The sequence below is a fragment of the Mustela nivalis genome (assembly GCF_964662115.1).
Source record: "Mustela nivalis genome assembly, chromosome: 14".
Taxonomy (NCBI): Eukaryota; Metazoa; Chordata; class Mammalia; order Carnivora; family Mustelidae; genus Mustela; species Mustela nivalis.
This window is the reverse complement of record NC_139033.1, coordinates 24,100,287-24,119,335: the sequence shown is the minus strand read 5'-3', so window position 1 is coordinate 24,119,335 and position 19,049 is coordinate 24,100,287. Positions and strand designations below refer to the sequence as shown.

Genomic DNA, 19,049 nt, shown 5'->3' with positions numbered 1-19,049 from the left:
CTTCAGACCTCTCCCTCACCACGACGAGCCGCGAGCAACACGCCGCGCGGGGCCCACGGAGGAAAGTAGGGGGAAGGGCGGCGGGGTAGTGACCCGACCCGCGGCCCCGGGACAGTCACCTGAACCCGGCGGGCCCGGCAGCCTCCCCGTCGGGCCCCGTGGCCGCGCCGACGCCTCCAGGCGGCAAACGCAGCGCCTGGAGGCCGCGCCAGTACAGCTGCAGGAGCCGGCCGCGTCCCGTCGCCATGGAGACCCAGCGGCGCGCCGGAGGCGGAGCGGCGGTCGGGGGGAGGAGCGCGCTGCCCGGCGCCCCGCCCACTCGGCTCCGCCCCGTGTACGTAGGGGCGGGGCGAAGGGGAACACCACCTCTCCTTCGGCCCCAGAAGCTGTTCTAGAAACTTCGAGAGCCGTGCTTCTTCGCACGTCCCACGGCCTGATGCTGAGGACGCCTCCCGGCAAGCGGGCCTCTGAGTTTTGGCCACTGGCGTTGGGCACTGCGACGGCCTCGCCCCTCCCCACGTGCTGGCTCTGGGGAAGTTTGTGTTCCGCTACATCATTTGCCCATGAGGAACAGCAAAGCCGCAATCAGACCGAGGATTTCCCAGTTTAAAGCCGTCTCAGAGGGTCACAAGAACACCCAGCTTGTAATCGCTAATCTGATTTTCGTCAACTGCGGGATCACGCCGCCCACCCGCCGGCGCCAAGTACGTGCGGCGCAAGCATAGGGAACCCGGAAGGTGGCGGAGGGGCCAAGCGCGTTCTGGCCGCCTTGCACTGTGGGAGTTGTAGTCCTGATGCCTTTCCCCCGGCGGTAGCTCTGTGAAGAGTGAAGGCCTGGAACTACTATTCCCAGGACTCCTCGCGGCTTCCCAGGTTACTTTGCAGAGGCATGGCGGGTAGTGTGTGAATGTCCGTACGGAAGGTAATTAAAACACTTTAATTCGAGTAAAAAGAGCGCGGAAGGGAAGAGGAGGTGGACGAGCCTCTTTCGTGAACTAACGTTTTTGCCGAACACGCCGTGCAGAACCGCCGGCGTGAATGTGTGGCTCTGTGTGTATTGGGTAGTGAAGCTTCGCTGGACGTACTTGGCATCTTCCCAAAGCGGAGCCCTTTCCTGTGATGATGATTTGTACTTGGTTACGAGCTGCACAGTGTGCGGAGAGGATGCGCAGGTCGTCGGGGAAGCGGCTGTTCCCGCCGCCCTTAGTGCTTAACAAAGCTTGCTTGAAGACTGCGCCCAGCTTGAGCAGGGGTCTGCAAGAGCGAAAGAGAACGGGGCAACCGAAGTGTCTCCTTGGAGTCGCCCAGAAGACCCTCTGGACGCAGGGGCAGAGTGCCCAGAGGGTAGGGGACGACGGCAGCAAACAGGTGTCTGTGCACAGTGAGAGAGGGGAAACCGTCGTCTCCACGTCACAGAAAGGTAACGGGAGTGATCAGTCTGTCGGCCAGCGTGGCGGGAGCTGCCAGTGTCCTTTGACACAGGTTCGGTGCTAAAAATAGAAAAACAAGTCACACAAATGGGAAGGTAGGACCGTGCCACACGGTTCAGAATTTGAGAGTGTAGACCTGCAGCTTTCTTCACAGACTTAGATTTCAAAGTTGGTTTTTACGTAACTTTGTTGAATTATGTCTAGAAACATTTTCTCAACTTTGGTTAGTTTTAGTGTGGAGCTGTGTCAAACTTAACCATTATTTAGAAGTTTATAATAAGTTAGTAGATTTCACAGATGCCATCTCATCTCCGTTGAGTTTCCTGTTCACTTCATCGAGGGACATTAAAACTCTATATATGAGGCACACTTCCCCAGTTTCATAAAATGAAAGTTAAAACCATATTTTCCCAATCTTAATTTCCTAATAGTCACGTCAGTACTCTTTAGAACAACGAACCACTCACGAGTATTTCTTGAGTTTCCATTTTCTCTATGCTTGACACTTGAACGGATGCTAATGGGTGTGCCAGGGAATTCCTGTACACAAATGGATGAGCACTTAGTGAAGAAAAAGGTAGATACAGAGTGCGAAACAGTGAAAACACAGTAACTGTGCTACAGAGTACCAGGGAGCGTACGATAGATATGGAGTAATTGGGTGGAATCAATATGGATTATGAGGCATAATCCATAGGGATCAGCTCAGGCAGGTCAACTCAGCACTGCCCTTGAATGACTTCTGAGCCCAGATGTTGGGATAGACTCGTCATGCTACAGAATTAAATGTGTTCAAAACAGCATTTACCCTGGATGACATGGGCAGCAATAGAAAGAACATAGACAATAGGAAAGACAAAATGTAATTCTGTCAGGAAAAGTCAGAGTTTTCACAAATGAGCTAATGAATTTAATGTTTATTATTTTATTTCACAAATAATCTGTAAAAAAAAAAAAGTACAAAGGAAGCAAACGGTTGAGACATCCATGATTATACCGTGCAAAGATGACTTTTGCGAATATTTTGCTCTATGTCATTTCGATACATATAGTTTTTGACAACATTAACCAAAACAAAACAAAACTGTATCCCATCAATGGTTTTGTAATCTGCTGAACATGGAGAACATGTACATAATCTTTCGTCCGTGATAGCCTGAACAGGGTTGGGGGGATGATTGAAAGTGCAGCACGAATGAGCAGCCTATATGCAGAGGCAAAGGCACAAACTGTCAAACAGCATGTGTCAAGTCATCTGGTTCCAGCTGGGCTACTGCTTCCACCACAGATGGGTCCTGGCGCAGGGTCCTGTCCTCCTCGGTACCGCCACTCAAAGGCAACAGCCTCCCTGATGACTCCGTGAACGAGGGGGAGCAGTGTTCCCAAATGTGGGATATGTTGCCCACAGAGTCCAGGGGTACCTACCACACATCGTGGTATGGGATGCAGTAGTTTCTTTCATTTGGGGTGGGGTGTCTTAGCATGCCCCATGCAGCGTACCCCTAAGAGTTTTATTTATGTGGTCAGTGAGCCCTGGATCTGTGTTCTGGGTTCACGCCCCCCACACACACACACACTTAGAGTGCATGTGTCCATCAAGCTTCCTGACACACATGCTCCTTGTTACTCTGGGCTCTGACTAATATGGCATGAATAGAAAGGACAGATGTGCTGTTTTGCAGAATGTCCACAGCAGCATTGTCCAAATAAAACTTAGCACGGGGATAGAAATGTTCTACCTGTATGTGGTCTCTATGGTAGCCATTAGCCACATGCGGCTGTTCGGCACTTGAAGTGTTGCTGGTGTGATTGAGAAGCTGAGTGTTTATTTAATTTTAAGTTAACTTAATTGTAAAATTAAACTTAAATAGCCATGCATAGTGTATGGTTACTGTATGAGACAGCCCAAATCCAGAAGGTCTGGGTCCCTTAAAACAAGGTGCTAACAAGTAGGAGAGCTCACGAATCCTAAGTGAGACCGTACACATACGCTGTTGCCTGTGCCCCGTTCCTACACACCATTGCTGCTGCTCCTTCTCAATAGAGACGCCTTGTCTCTGCAGGCTCCTCGTGTTCTAAGTTCGTTCATTACCAACGCTCTGAGTTTGTTCTGTTAGTGCTGTGTGTGCGCCCAGTGGGGGCGAGGTGGTGTGAGAAGTGAAGTGACTTTCAGAGTCGAGGCCTGGGGGGTATAGCTCAGTGGTAGAGCATTTGACTGCTGAGTCGAGGCCTGTTTCCAGCCCTTGGGCCACAGCTGACAAAGCAAACACTTGATCTGGGAGCAGCAGAACGTGTCCAGCGCTGCCCAGACTGTAGCATGTTTTCCTGCTGGGGGCCTGGATCACTTGTTCAGGTGTTTCTTCATCTTAGAAAGTAAAGAGTATTAAAATAATAATACCAAATAAAGTATGATTCCACAGCCCAGAACTCTGCTGAGGTTCTTTTGAAAACTTTCTTCAGGTGGTTCATGATTCACAGGGAGTCTTGGGAGCAGCCGCCCTCGAGCACATGCAGACCCGCCACGGGTCCCCGATCCACATGCCCCGATTCATGCTAAGAACGCCGAAGCCGCGCGCTGCCCCCGTCGGGCCCACGTCTGACTCCGCCGTGCTCTCTCTCCACAGTGAAAGAAGCCGGAAGAGACTTCACCTACTTGATGGTGGTGCTCTTTGGAATCAGTATCACAGGTTGATCACAGCAAGTACAATAACTACCCTAAAGCCTTTGTGACTTCACATTTGTCTCGTTCCTGCTTTGCTTGATCTTCTTTTTCTGTGATTTGCAGGTGGCTTGTTTTACGCAGTTTTCAAAGAACTTTTTTCTCCATGGAGTCCTAATAAGGTCTACGGGAAAGCCTTAGAAAAGTGCAGATCACACCCTGAGGTTAGTTTTCCAGGTGGAGTCCCGCACATACTGAAGATCAGGAAAAATCCCGGGGCCGAGGTGGGGGCGGGGAGCAGAACACACCTACTGGTTCTGAGACTAGTGTTTATATGGTAATAAAGTCATACGAGTCACACAGTTGGATTGTGATTAGAGTATTAGCTGTCTGTACTGGAAGTGCTTTAGCACCACCCAGAAGTCTGTGTAGCAGTGTTTTCATCCCAAGATTACAGACGGTCACTTGTCAGAGATACTAAACCCGTAGACCTTGCCAGAGGATTAAACTCCTGTGGTAAGTTCCTAGGCCTGTAAAAAACCTGATTCATGACCATGTGATCATAGCAGTAATTACTGACACTCACTGAAGGCACATTATGCACCAGGCACCACACTCAGTGCCTCGTCGTTCTTGGCTCTCACGGAAGCCGCTGGTGTCACATACTACGACTGTCCCATCAGCAGAAGGGGAGGCTCATGCTCCAGAGATGAGCTAACTTGACCAAGATTGCTGCGCTGTAAGCGGGACAGCCAGGACCCAAGCGCACGTCTGTGTGACTCCAAAACTTACGCTCCTCAGCGCAGCGGGCCCAGAGCACTACCCAGGGGCAGGCTGGCGTCCGGAAAAGTCGCCCACGTGCTCTTAGGGGTTTTGCCGGATGGAGGACTTTCCGTGCTGCTTTCCCTCACAGACAGCCAGCACAGCCGTTGTACGCCAGAGTTCCTGCTCTCTGGCTGGAAAGCTTCAGCAGGGACAAATGTGACTCATTGAAATATTGGTCTGCATACCTCGGAGGAAAACCGCAGATAGCACCAAAAACTCTGGCACCTTCTCAGAGAGCGAGGTGTGTGAGAAACAACTCACGTCACCCTGGGACGGGAGACGAATGATGCGCAGGTGCCTGACTGGTGTCCCTGGGGCCCTGCCCCCGCTCGCTCCCCACATTTTCTAGTCCTGTCTGGGAGGAGACCCCAGGCTGTCGGGCTCCGGCTCCTGGCTCTCTCAGTCTGTTGATTCTTATCATCAGACTCTGGGCCGTCGGGAACCACGGAGGAGGAGTCAGGGAAACACACCTCTGAGTAAGGGGGAACTGAGCAGGGACTAAGGAAGGCTCCAGTTACGTTTTTGGAAAGACTCCAAAGTATGTGCCCTTTAAATTCAAGAAGAGCTACATTTCCACATCATTGTCCATTTTCCCATTAGGAATCATGGTTTTATGCTTCAGATCTGGCTTGTTGTTGGGTCATTGGAGGCTCCCCCGGCATCTGAAGGTGATGTGCTCCCGTGGAAGTGCTCCTGAGCCGGGGGCGTGAAGTGAGGCCCAGCCACCAGTTCTGGAAAGCGAGAAGCCTTTGGGTTTTGTTCAGTTAGCAAAAACACGTACTCGTGTAGGCTCTTCTTTGAAGAGAAGCGGTAAAGCAAACTTGTTTGGAGCGCTGGGGAAGCCTGCACTTGTTTTCTTTGACCGTTTTTAGTGACTCAGAGAATTGTCTTGTTCTTGTAGCTTTGAGCATTAGAGCCATGAGAATCATTTCATGAAAAATGTTCCGATATGTGTTTAAACCCTTGCCCGCCTCTTGTGCTTGGTTTCTGTGGGAAGTAGGAACCTGCGGCAAAGCCGGGGGTCACACCACAGTCTCACGGACTTCAGTGTCTACGGGAAAGACATACTTGTCGGGGCGGTTTCTCCATCGTTGGACTTGTCGTCTAGAGAGGGTCCGAGGTTCTCGGTTTCCTTAGAAAATCACTTGGTTTCTCAGAAAATATTTCCCTGGGAAGGCTGAAAGGTGGAGGCCTTACCGCGTCCCGCGCCGCGTCTGTCCCACAGGTCATCAGCGCCTTGGGCGAGCCGGTGAAGGGCTACGGGGAGGTGACGCGCCGCGGGCGGAGGCAGCACGTCAGGTAGTGCGCGTCGCGGGCATCTGGGGAGCTTGGGGTCGTTTCTGAGCGACGGGGCTTGCAGCTGTGTTCTTTGGCTCCCGACAGTTTCATTGAATACGTGAAGGACGGGCTGAAGCACATGCGCGTGAAGTTCTACATCCAGGGCTCGGAGCCTGGGAAGCAAGGAACCGTGCACCTGGAAGTGAAGGAGGTGTGCGGCCCGGGGCGCGGCGCGGGCGGGACGGAAGCCAGCGACAGAAGTCACAGCTGGAAATGTGTTTGTTTTTCAGAACCCAGAAAGTGGCGAGTATGAATTTCGGTACATATTTGTCGAACTCGAGCCCTTCCCCAGAACCATCATCATCGAAGATAATCGATCCTGAGGCGGTTGCAGGACCCCGGCAAGCACGGCTTCTGGGCAGAGGGGGCGGAGGGCGCACCCCCAGCTCTGCTCTCCCGACTCCCCCCGCCTCTGCGGGGTAAGACACGACAGTGTGTAGCACAGAGAAGCGCCCGGAAGTGGGTCACGTCGCATTTAGACACGCTGCCTGGAGGTTCTCGTAGAGGGCAAAATCCCGAAATGGAACATAGTCTGTGCTGTCTCTGACTCGGTCATGGACAGTATTTCTGCTCTAGTTAATATCCTCTTTCAAGATAAGAAAACTTTGTTATTAAAGCTTACACCATGTAAATAAAAGAGTTGTGAGAACTCTGTGCTTTTATGTGGTATAACTGTATAAAATCTGTGAAATAGAGTCAAAACTAACCAAAAGATGTCAGAAGCAGCTTGCTTCCATAGACCAGAATCTGACTTGAACACGTGAGAACATTGGAGGACTGCAGGAAGTTCACGGGCAAGGACATGTAAGCAAACTCCACAAGGCTTGTGGCAAGGCTGTGGTCACGGCGGGTATCCCGTCCTTCCTCCTCAGTGAGTGGGGACTTTGTGCGCAGTGGGAGGAGCGCACGCCTGCTGGTTGGGGCGGGTGGGGGGGGTCTGGGCCCTCAGGTGTGCATAAGACCTCGATGTCCCGGCTAGTTAGGACGACAGGGAGAGGACAGATGCCAGCATCCGACCACAGGTGGCATCATGGAGTGTCCCCACACCCTTTAGAATGGGCACCCCTCCCAACGGCCAGAGGGGCGTGGAGACCACTGAGCCCGGTGCGAGTGATGTTAGAATGTCTTTCTGGGAGAGGGCAGCTCTGCTTTACCGCAAGCATTTACGGGCGAGCGGAGAAAAATGTCCCTCACAAGAGTGTAGTCACATGACTGGAAAGCATCCGTGCACCAGGAGAGATCTAGAAATGCCCTTATCCGTTGGGCACGGGGTGCAGAGGGCTGGCACGTCATGTGACAGCAGGGTGGAGGCTTTTCTCCAGTAGCGATGGAGAACATCAGAAACGAGCAGGAGTGGAAGCCCCCTGGTCTCTATAAAGAGCTGGTAGCTGTGTGACGAGCGAGAGCCGGGGAGGAGGCCAGCACCGAGGGTATTAGGACAGTTAGACGATGAAGCTGGAGAAGGTGCTACCGTGGAGACATGGTTGGGAGCTAGGAGGACAGGATTCTGTAGCCAAGTGGGTGTAGCATAGCTCTCTGTCCGCCTGGAGTGGCCACAGTAAGAATTCGGGAAGAGAGCAAAAATGGTAAGTTGTGCGTCCGCATAAGGAGAAGCTGCGTCAGCCGGGCGGCTGGTCCAGAAGCAACAGGAGGGTCGGGTCTGGAGCTCTGAGCAGAGCAGAAAAGGCTCCCCCATCGCCACAGCCTCAAGCCATAAGCTTGTTTCAGGGAAAGCACCTCCTGCCCGTGTTCCTTCATGTGGGCCTTACAGTCACAGGGGCTGACCGGGGCTCCCCTGCAACTCGGGGGAGCGCAGGGCCTCATTAGTCCCAGGAGCCGGAGCCTGGACCCCTCGCGCAGGCTCTCACTCTTCCCACCCTCCCGGGCCCACCTGCGTGGGGCAAGGCGGAGTCGTTGCTACCCTCGGGGGTTGGGAACCAACCTCCAGGAATTCCCATTGTGCTTCACCTCCCAGCCCTCACCCCGTACACACGCAACAGAGAGACAATATGCCTGAAAAACGGCCTGGTGACAGGCTGAGGGAGAACTGCTTAAGGAAATAAGCTTCCCTTCCTGCCCCATGTGATCTCCTTGTAGCCAGGCAGCACGGGGCCCCCGTGTGCTAGACATTACGATGAAACCTCCAGAGCAGACACGAGGCCAGGGCTGGCGGTGCTCCCTCCCGGGGACCCAGCACGTCAGGTGCTCGAGTCCTCAGCGCCGCCTGTTCAAGGCTGAACCGAATAACCCACTGCCTCAAGACCCCTAACTTAATCACGACTTTGTCTAATACGACACTCCCAGGTTCTGGGGATTAGAACGTGGACATCTCTTTGGGACCCACCATTCTGAGGCAAATGAAAGCATCGGCCAGAGCCATCCGCTTGGGTGACCTTGACACCGGGGATTCGCCTTACCGCTGCCACTCAGCTTCCTCATCCCTCCGACGCAGACAGCAGTACAACTGCTGGTGGTTTCCACATATGCACGCTCTCTCGCTTGAATAAAAAAATAAAATCCTTTTAAAAAAAAAAAAAAGTAAAAAAGAAGTAAATCTCAAAAGGTCAGATTCATGAACTAGAGCGCGCAGGCCGCATTCCTTGCCCTGGGTACCCAGTCCGCGCTGGCTGCACACGGACGGTGACTTGGCAGGAGCCGCGGCATCGGGTCGCGGGAGGGGTGGCAGCACGAGGGAAGAGAAGAGTCATAATGAGCTTTGTCGGGAATGACGCTCTAGTGCCAAGAGGGGTCTCATTTATGAGAACTCGTTGTTCCTGTTCACTTACTGTTCCCGCCACACGAGAAGGCGGCGGTGGGAATGTTCATTTATTTAACCACAATTGTCAGTATTGTTTTGGAGATAAGTAAACACTAGCAACAACTAAATGCTGAGGAAGCATATGGCTTTCTGTCTGTAGAGGAGACTCTGAAGGAATATATTGATTTCTTGATGAACCAAACAGGACCCCTGGTCTTTGGCACAGATGATGAAAATCAGCCGCTTTTCCTGGAAGTGGCAGGCTGCTGTTCTGACGGGTCGCCAGTATGTGCTGTTAATTTTCCTTAGCAACAGTTGAGATTAAAACGACAAATGTAATTAAGCTCAATGTCACAGTCATTGACAGGAATTTGTGTTTAGCCTACAGATGCATGAAATGGACATAAATAGATAAAAATAATGTATGTCACTTCAGTCGTTTCAACTAATACACAGGTCGTGATGGGCTCATTATTTTTCATTTCAAAGCATTGTAAAAATGTTCATTTCTGTCCTTACCAAATGCAATTGCCTCATAATTTGTGTTATTAATACTGACTTGCTCTATTGTTAATTTATTTAATTGAGGAATGCCAGCGCATTTGCTAAGGACCTGTGCAGAAGCTTCTGGTTAACTGTGCCACCCGAGGCTCCGGTTCTCCAAGCTCATGCTCGGGAATAGCAGTGGGGGCATCTGATCACGGGAGCAAGTGCAGTGCTCGGCTTGATGACACCCGTCTTTGAAGTGTTCTGGATTTGGATCCTGTGGCTGCAACCCTGAGGGTGCTTCTCCGGTGGGCCACAGGATTCCTCCTAGACGGAGCACACCTGCAGACTTGCGTGTCACGAGAGTCGGGATTCCGGTGCGTTTTGAGCTCTGAAGAATCTTTAAACAGGAGCCAAATACCTCATTATCTGGGTGAGTCAGGCCTCAAGGAAATAGGGGGATGCGATGGCTCTCGTTTAAAATCCATCAAGCACCCGGGCCCACGATTTCTCCTCCGTTGTGCCCCCTTCTCTCCATCACTACCCCAACTCCTCTCTTCTCTCATCTCCCACCTCCTCCCACTCCTTCGCCTCCTCGTCTTCTCCTGATTCTGTCCTGGACAGACTATAATAAAGACATGTCTAGCCACAGACCCTCTTGACAAACATTTATGTTCTTTCTTGTTAATTTAAATAGGGCAAGATCAGTTTGTGGGTCTCACTGGAGCCAGAGAGGTGAGAATGCATCTTTCCGGTTGCAGGACGTATAGGATTAGAAACAAGCCCATCCATGTTGTAGCGCTAACACAGGACCCCATCTAATTCTCAGGCCAGTTCCTTAACGTTTATTTCCTATTCAGGTGAGTAGGACCAGTGACTCGGTCTACTTTTCCTAAGAGAAGCAATGCAGCTTTATCATCAAACACTTCAGCGGTGGGGCTGGCTAGTCTTCACAGTGTTTCCATCGGCTGAGGCCTGGGGAAGAAATGAAGTGACGGGGCTTTCCGCCGTGGGTGAAGGTAAGCAGCTGCGCGTGGGGGCAGGAATGTCTGCCTTCTGCGCAAGGACCCCACAGCAAAGTCCAGCTCGTCTGCAGTCACTGCCTTGTCTCAGCTCTTCCCGGGGCCACTTCTCTGCCAAGGCCCTCCCTTCTTCCTACCCTATCCTGTTGTGCTCTTCGTCCTCCCGTTTTCTCTGCATAAGGTGCTGGTTTTAGTCTCAGGATGTATGTCCTTTCATTCCTCCACTTTGTGTCTCGAGGCTGCTCTCCCAGGTGCAACCCCCACCGCTGTCGCACCCAGCTCACACCTGCCCCGAAACCTGGTGCGCCACTTGCTTTCCCCCCAACCCCCCACTCAGCCCAACGCCTGGGATGCAGCTTAGATAAAAGGTGGGAGGGCTGCTGATGGGGAAAAGTATTTGCTCCTTGGCTGAGGACACTGGATTTCCTTCTCCAAGTAAGGAAGTAAGGGCTCCCAGTAAGGGGAGCCATTGACAGTTTTTAAGAAAGAGACTTGTGTTACGATGATTCTGGCAGCCAACTGAAGACTGTATTAAAGAGGCAAGACGTTAAAAGGGAGGAGAGCCTTGCTCAGAGACTGTGTGACGGTCATGAGAGGTGATAGAAATGGGGATTCTGGGGCAGAAACAGACCTGGGAGATACTAGGAAGCAGAATTTATGAGGACTGCAACGTCCAGAGCAGAGAGATCAGCCGGAGATGGTCTCACGGTGACATTTCTCAAAATTCACTCCATGGATTTTATTAGATTTTCTACTCTATTTTTAAAAAATAGTTGGTCGGATTTTGAAAAACGCTGAATGACATTTTAACTTTAAAACAAAGCTAAAAAGACTTTTAACTGCAGGACTTCTGAGGGCATTTATGTGGCCATTTACAATGGTCAGCATCTAAGGGAAAGTTAGAATGAAGATGCACACACACCAGCCCACAAGAACACACAGAATACATACATGTTTATGCCTCAAGGAAGAGTCACAAGAAACAAAGTCTGGAAAGCGCTACCTTGAAATGTCTAACCTTACATTTGAGGAGGTGGATGGTGTCAGAGTGGATATAAATGTTGTAACACAAGGGATAAAAAGTTTGGGGAGTAAAACTATACATTCAGCTTTGGAATCTGAAATGCTGCTGATACACAGACGTCCAGCACTCAGCCACAAATTCAGACCTCAGAAGACAGATCGGGATGGAGACACAGCTCTAGGACTTGTCCCTGTAGAGACGATTCTTTAAAGATGGAAAATTAGAGGGACGCCTGGGTGGCTCAGTTGGTTAAGCGGCTGCCTTCGGCTCGGGTCATGATCCCAGCGTGCTGGGATCGAGTCCCACTCGGGCTTCTTGCTTGGCAAGGAGCCTGCTTCTCCCTCTGCCTCTGCCTGCCACTTTGTCTGCCTGTGCTTGCTCTCGCTTCTCTCTCTATGACAAATAAATAAATAAAATCTTAAAAAAAAAAAAAAAAAAAAGATGGAAAATTAGAGACCCGGAAGGAGAGGAGAGACTGAGCAGGGGAAGGAATAAAAATACTGGAAGACACAGTAGCCAAAACCAATTCCGAATTTAGTGAAAAGCAATGGTCTATAAATCCAAGCAGCCCAGTGAGAGAGAAAACACCAGGAAAACTACACATGGGGGCCACCTGGGTGGCTCAGTGGGTCGAGCAGGGACTCTTGATTTCAGCTCAGGTCATGACCTAGGGTCATGGGATGGAGTCCTGACTTGGGTTCCGTACTCAGGACAGAGTCTGCTTGAGATTCCCCCTCTCCCTCTGCCTCCCATTCTCTCTCTCTAAAGATAAATAAAATCTTAAAATTAAAAAAAAGAAAGAAAAGAAAAACTACACATGGGTCTGTCGGGCTTAAAATGAGGGAAACAAGTAACGAGAACAGTTTAAAACAGGCAGGGATGGGCGCCTGGGTGGCTCAGTGGGTTAAGCCGCTGCCTTCGGCTCAGGTCATGATCTCAGAGTCCTGGGATCGAGTCCCGCATCGGGCTCTCTGCTCAGCGGAGAGCCTGCTTCCCTCTCTCTCTCTGCCTGCCTCTCCATCTACTTGTGATTTCTCTCTGTCAAATAAATAAATAAAATCTTTAAAAAAAAAAAAAAATAAAATAAAACAGGCAGGGAAAAGAAGAACATTTGTAGGAGGGGAACAAACACAATTCACCACACTGAGAGAGATCCTAGCACTGCTGGCTTCTGTGGGCTGGGAGGACCCATCGGAGTGGGGTTCAGAACATTCTGGGGTAATGACTGCAGAGATCTATGCAATGGTAAGACTCAAGAATCTTACCAACCATGTGTTCTGTCTGTAAATGATACCTCAGTTTAAAGGGGTAAGCAGAGGAGCAGAGGGAGGAAAGAGCAGGTAAGCAGAGTGGCCTGAGCCAGAAAGACCCAGGACTGGGCTGTTTCCCAGGTCGGCTGCTGCGGGGCTGGGGTCAAAGTCCCAGCAGGAGCCCGAGCTCCACCTCAAGGATACACACACCTGTACCGGCCCGGGCAGCAGGCCAATTGGATCAGCATCTGGGGTAAGGCCGGGGCATCCCTGATTTCAGGCACTCTGGGGATTTGGTGTAAAACAGGTGTCAAAAACCTCTGAGCCAGACCAATCACCCCAACACTATTTCTCAAAACCATAGGATCATCCGAATAGTTTTAGAGCTTTCGGAAGTGGGATGGCTTCCAGGGGGCCTGCGTGCAGCCTTAGGGTCTCCGGCGGCGGCTGTCACAAATGACCACAACCTGGCTTGCGGCCACAGAAATGCAGCCCAGCAATGCCAGGCCAGGGTCACAGCACCACCCCCAGACCCCAGAGGGGAACCCCTACCTTGTCTCCTTCTGCTGCTGGTGGTGGTCCGTGTCTGTGATTTCCAGCTATGTCTGTCCAGTCTCTGCGTCCCCAGTCACATGGTGCCCTCTCTGTGTGTCTGCCCCCTTCTCCTCTCAGACGGACACCAGCTCTGTCACGGGGGGATTCAGAGCCATCTCTGTCGGGGGGGGGGGGGGCATCTCAAGATCCTTAATTGTACCTGCAGAAGAGTCTTCCCAAATAAAGGCACAATCACATGATCCAGATATTAGAACACAGACTACAGGGCCCAAGAATCTGTCATTTTTAATGGATTCCCTTCATAATATGTTTGAACTAGAAACAATGGGCCAAGGGCACATTCGCCACCGGCTCTCGCTGCCTTAGCAAGCTCTTTGTTCTCTTGGTTTCGAGGTTGGTTTTGTCTCGCTAACGGGCTGTCTCCTGACTGGGGACACAGACGCCCCGTCGCGGGCCGCACATCCCGGAGAGGCGGCGCAGGGTCGCAGCCCGCAGCTCCTTCTCCAGGACCCCGCCCTGCGGGCCCTGCCCCCTCCACGGCCTCGCTGCCCGGGGTCCGCTCCCAACTGCTCGCCCCGCATCTGCGCTAATTAAATAAAACCCCGCGCGCCGGTGACTCGGCGTCAGGACGTTTCCGGCCGCGGAGGCGACTTACTGCCCTGTACCTGCTGCGAGCAAATCGCGTCGCCGAGAACGCGGCTGCCGCGGGGCTCCCGGGGCGCCGGGGGGCAATCGCGCCGGGGCGGGGCGGGGCGCCGGGACCCTCCGGCCCGAGCCTCCCGTGCCCCAGGCGCTGGAACTCGGAGCCAAGTGTCCCAGAGTGACAGTGTACCCTGAACTGTGTGACTCACGGGTTACCCGAAACACTCGACTTGAACAGAGCGGCCCCTTCTCCGTCCTGAAAACCTGATCCGACTCCGCAGTCTCTGCGCGGTGCGAGGTCGCGGCCCCCGCGGGAACCGGCTCCGAAACACCCCGAGCGGCTCAGCAGCAGATGACAGGCGCGTCCCCGTCGGCTCTCGGCCAAACCGCAGCGGGATCTGCAGGTCAGAAAAACAACTGGGGCCTTTGTCCACCTTAAGGCCTTTCACAGATGTTACCATGAAGACCTTGTGACATGATGGCCGGGGAGAAATCCCACGTGTGATGTTCCTGCTTACCTGCCGTGGACTTAGAAACACCCCAGGCTCTGTATGGGAATTGCGACATTATGAAGTTGTATTCAGAGAACCCAACAGCGCGTTACAATTCATGGGAGACCAGCCTTCGGATTTGAGCATATTTGCAGAATGAGAAGGAAGATTGACTAGTTTAATGTGCATAAAGGCTTTAGCGTAATTAGATTCTGTCTTTTGGTCAAAATAATTTACATAGCAGAAAGGAAATAGGCCCTTAGCTCTGAAGCGTTTTTAATATGCCTTTCAAAGTCCTTGTTTGAGATTATAATGAGCACGATTTGGAGAAGTACTAAAGCTGTTTAGTATGTCCGCTTTAAAGCCTTGTCATAGGGTTCAAGTACATCTCAAAACTCACCGCCTGAATGCCAGGCATGATTTTTTTTTCTGCTATGAAACCTGTCCTCACACACAGCACTCAGCATGTAACATTTCTTCTTGCCATCATTGTCTTCTCTCTTGACTCTCCCACTTGATTGTGATTTAAGTCCTGTTTTCCCAGCCTGGGATTGCCTGCACGAGTGAGAGAACAGGAGGTCCCATCCAGGAGCACGAGGAGTAGGGGACAGGGTCCCAATCTCACACTCCCACTCAGGGTGCAGGACGAGGTCAGGACATTGGATTAAGGCCCACCCATGTAACCACCTCATTTTAACGTCATTACCTTTCTAAGGACACTTTCTTCAAATAAGGTCACCTTCTGAGGTTCTGGGGGTTGAAACTTCAATACATGAATTCTGAGGGGACACAGTTCAGCCCATAAAAGTAGGAGACTGTACATAAAGAATTTGGAAATAAGGTGACATCTGGACAGCAGCTTATTCTTAGAAAGTGTTTAAAAAGAAGAAGAAGAAGAGTTCTCTGCAACTGCACTTACTTGCAACTTTTCTGTAAGTTGGAGAGTGTTTCAAAATCTATTAAAGAAAAAGAGTCACCGGCGCATTGAAAGTTCTGTTAAGAGGTGGCAATTCACCAGAATGGCTTGAGGCTGTAGCACCCAGTCTCAGCTCTGCATTTAGTCAAGCTTCTTCCTATCCTTTTCCAAGACAAGTGTTCGAGGAAGCAGACCGTCCTTCAGATAACCCACTATCAAATGTTGGCATGAATGCTTAATATTCTGACGGAAAATGATCCTGGAAAGTATAAAATATTTACAGCCTGCTGTCTGCTCTCCTCACTTGAGGAACAGGCTCATTTGTACACAAATGCACTTGGGCTTCTAGGAGCAGACGGTGCCAAGAGATAAAGACTAAAACTTCAGAAGGCAGAAGTGGGAGCGGGAAACCCAGCAGAGGGAGACAGTCCCCGTGGGGAGCGAGCATCTCTACGTTCTTGCGATGAAGAACCGGAACTGGCATTGCTGTTTAAGTTCACCAGTTACACTTCTAAATTTTAGATAAATCTCCCTTCTGTGCCCCAAAGATGTGTTACTGCACTGGGCACGCTGGTATCATCGTTCCACAGGGCCACCAGGCAGGGATGTGTAAAGAGACATTGTGAAGCCCTCGCCTGCAGGCAGGGCAGGGAGGAAGACTAGTCCGTCTAAACTATCACCACCTGCCCACTCACCGCTGTCCTGCTGGGGATTGCCGGCAGCCGTTCCACTGAACCTGCCCCTTCCTTTCTTCAGGTCCCTCTGACCCAATCACAATATCGCAATCCTCATTGACATGTGCTGTCAAGGGATCCCAGCATCCGTAGTAAGCTATGTTTAGGTCTTCTCTAATTCATTCGCCGAGGCCATGCTCCAAAACAAGAAAACGCACGTATGTGACAAATACACACGGACCTAGGGGAAAAACCACACACATTCATACAGACACACACAAACATTCCCCCACTTTTTAAGACCACTAGAAACCAAGACTGCCCTGTTACATTCATAGGAGTTTTTGGTGCATTTCATGTTGACTTTTCCTTTCTGAGCATCATTATAAGTTCACAAGACTTCAAATTGTATTTGATTGAAATTTAAGGCTGTCATAGTCTTTCCGATGTTCACACTGTTGTAGTTAGGTTAGCAAAAATCCCTCTGTGCTACTTTTGTCTTGACTCCACTGAGACCCCTTACATGAGAACATATTTCCAGGAACACTGGTTGTGGGGAAATAATATTAAATAATATTAGAGGTTATAATCTGGGCAGTGGGTGTGCATATGACATTGGGTGAGCAGAAATGATGGTCCTGCTGTCCTTACTGGGCCACTTTTTATGATGAAGCTGGAGAAAATATTTCTCTCAAGTTGTAATTTTATTTACTTTATAGGGGGATGGGGGCAAAGGGAGACAGAGAATCTCAAGCAGACTCCACACAAAGCATGAAGCCCAATGTGGGGCTTGATCTCATGACCCTGAGGTTATGACCCAAGCCAAAACCAAGAGTTGGACACTTCACTGACTGAGCCACCCAGGTGCCCCTCAGGTCATAATTTTAAATTAAATTATTTTAAATTTCATTCAATTTTAATCAATTAAAATTGAAATTAAATTATTTTAGTTTAATTAAACATTTTAAATGTAAAAATTTTTGGTTTCTATTTTATTTCTTCAAAGACCATCTATTCTAATTTTTAAAACTCTCTCCAGAACTATATTCATAAAAACCCCCCTCCCTTTAATAAGCCCCATATTGCTCGTGAACCCCCCTTCTGTAGTCAGTGTGTCGACAGTTCCATTCAGGAAGCCCGTTGTATTTCTGTTTGTGGAATTAAAATCTGAAACCACATACAGGACACAGACCATAGACCTTACAGCACAAGCCAATGTGCAGGGAGCTTTTTGTAGAATTGGCCCTTTCCAATTTCCATAGTCCCTTCACCACAGGAGGCTTAAGGGTAATCCCCCTACAGCTGCCATTTTGAAAACACCCCCCCCAACTCCATGAGACCGAACCATAAGGTATTATCTGCTTCACAGAAATGTATAGATGAATGGTTGAAATAGACGAAAAGTATAGATAAAATGGTTTCTACAAAACCAGTGTAGCCCGTCTTACTGCTCATATGTTTTAACGAAAAGAAATGGCTTTAATGTTTACAAGTCCTTGGTAAAAATAATGTGTTGTATTTCACGAGGAGTATTTTAGAAGATCTTTTTCAGCTTGCCTCATTACACTTTAACACATACCCATAAATAAATGAGAACTTGATTCTTAGAAGAAGAGGAAATCTCTCTTCTCAAGGTGTGACAGCTGGTGGACTTGAAAGGGACGCTTTGCTTTATGTTATTGACTTCTTTTATTGGCTGTTCTTCTCTGAAGAAGTACAAGTTGCCAATTAGGGAGGGGTGATGTGCAACACGGAAGGACTCTTCTGTTTACCAAACGTCTCAGCTTAGCTCCTTTTAAAAACAAGACTCCGGACTACGCTTAGAGATGATTTCTATACCATGGGATATTATTAATAACCAGACCGAGGTGTAACACTAATTTTTAAAGGCCGAGGAGCCCAAGAAGGTGGAGAATGCAGGTCTGACTCCTTCTATTAGCTACATCATCCCAGATGGAGCTGGTGCTTCTGCTAAGTGCCTCAGAACATTCTAGAAGGGTCTGGAGCACTGTTGCATAGGGGACGTTTCAGGACCGTGAGAACAGGGTAACGTGGGAAAGGTAAAAATGTGTGTCTTCCTAAGTGACACATTCAATGTAGGCAATTTGGAAGTTTTGAGGTGTGTGTGGAGCACTGAGGGCCTCTTTGAAAGGTTTCAATGCCTGTGGGCTCCCTGAGGCTTGGGGAGGGAAGCTGAAGTGGAAGGCACAGGAACAGTTTAGGGGAAACTCGAGTGACCCACTGACCAGGACAGTTTCCACAGCAGATTGATTTCCAGGTAATGGTAAAAAAAAAAAAAAAACCAACAACAACAAGGCAAATCCCCTAATTTGGGCCAGGAACCCAGTCGGGTCTGTTTGACTTTACAGTAATTACTGGCATCTATCTGGATGCTTGGGTGGCTCAGGTGGTTAAGCAGCTGCCTTCAGCTCAGGTTGTGATCCCAGGGTCCTGGGATCGAGCCCCGCGTCGGGCTCCCTGCTGAGCTCCCTGCTTCTCCGCCTCCCTCTGCCTGCCACTGCCCCTTCCTCTGCTGTGCTCTCTCTCTCTCTCGGATAAATGCATAGGTTGACAGATAGGTAAAATCTGTTTAAAAATAAAATAAAATAACTGGCATCTATCAAACACTTTATATATGCCAGACGTAGGCTAACTTTCTTCTTGTAAACTATCTCATTCTCCTCGAATACATCAAAAATAAGTGATGCGGGTGCCATTATCATCCTCTCTTTGCAATCAAGAATACTGAGGCACAGAGTGAGGAAGGACCTTGCAGAAAGTCCCAGGACAGCCATTGCAGGATCTTAGAAAGCCGACGGCATGGAGGCTGCGACCGCTCCTTGCAGCCCCGGCAGCTGGCGTAAAGGACAAGGCCTGTGCTGAGAGCTCAGAGCCCCTGCGCACGTCTTGGCTGGATTTGTGTCTCGTCGCTCTATCCGCTGTTAGACGGGGACGTGTTAAAATCTCAGATTATATTAC

General features: G+C 50.2%; 2 protein-coding genes and 1 long non-coding RNA gene across 17 annotated transcripts in view; 1 reads left to right on the top strand and 2 right to left on the bottom strand.

Moving 5' to 3' along the window:
* Positions 1-247, bottom strand: part of FBXO15 (F-box protein 15) — a gene marked incomplete at its 5' end in the record, with an annotated part of 190,317 nt that extends 190,070 nt beyond the window's left edge. For 13 of the 15 annotated variants that reach the window (XM_082698871.1, XM_082698868.1, XM_082698872.1 and 10 more), the window contains one exon: positions 120-247. In XM_082698871.1, coding sequence (XP_082554997.1) covers positions 120-247 — 128 coding nt within the window. The remainder of the gene's footprint in view (positions 1-119) is intronic. The other 2 variants (XM_082698864.1, XM_082698857.1) reach the window with 2 other exon arrangements.
* On the top strand, positions 213-6,899 carry TIMM21 (translocase of inner mitochondrial membrane 21). The gene is made up of 6 exons (XM_082698873.1): positions 213-1,420; positions 4,055-4,117; positions 4,216-4,313; positions 6,140-6,213; positions 6,298-6,403; positions 6,483-6,899. The coding sequence occupies exons 1-6, from the start codon at positions 1,120-1,122 to the stop codon at positions 6,573-6,575; spliced, it is 735 nt and encodes a 244-aa protein (XP_082554999.1). The 5' UTR covers positions 213-1,119; the 3' UTR covers positions 6,576-6,899.
* Positions 6,900-8,255: 1,356 nt separating this feature from the next.
* Positions 8,256-13,544, bottom strand: LOC309847941. The gene is made up of 2 exons (XR_014302732.1): positions 13,345-13,544; positions 8,256-8,771 (listed from the first exon to the last, which is right to left on the bottom strand). It is a non-coding gene; the product is annotated as an uncharacterized lncRNA (long non-coding RNA).
* Positions 13,545-19,049: the final 5,505 nt, after the last annotated feature.

Coding starts and splice junctions, on each gene's coding strand:
- TIMM21 (XM_082698873.1), top strand. CDS start 1,120: ATGATGATTTGTACTTGGTTACGAGCTGCACAGTGTGCGGAGAGGATG. Junction 4,314..6,139: donor AGTGCAGATCACACCCTGAG/GTTAGTTTTCCA, acceptor TCTGTCCCACAG/GTCATCAGCGCCTTGGGCGA. Junction 6,404..6,482: donor TGCACCTGGAAGTGAAGGAG/GTGTGCGGCCCG, acceptor TTTGTTTTTCAG/AACCCAGAAAGTGGCGAGTA.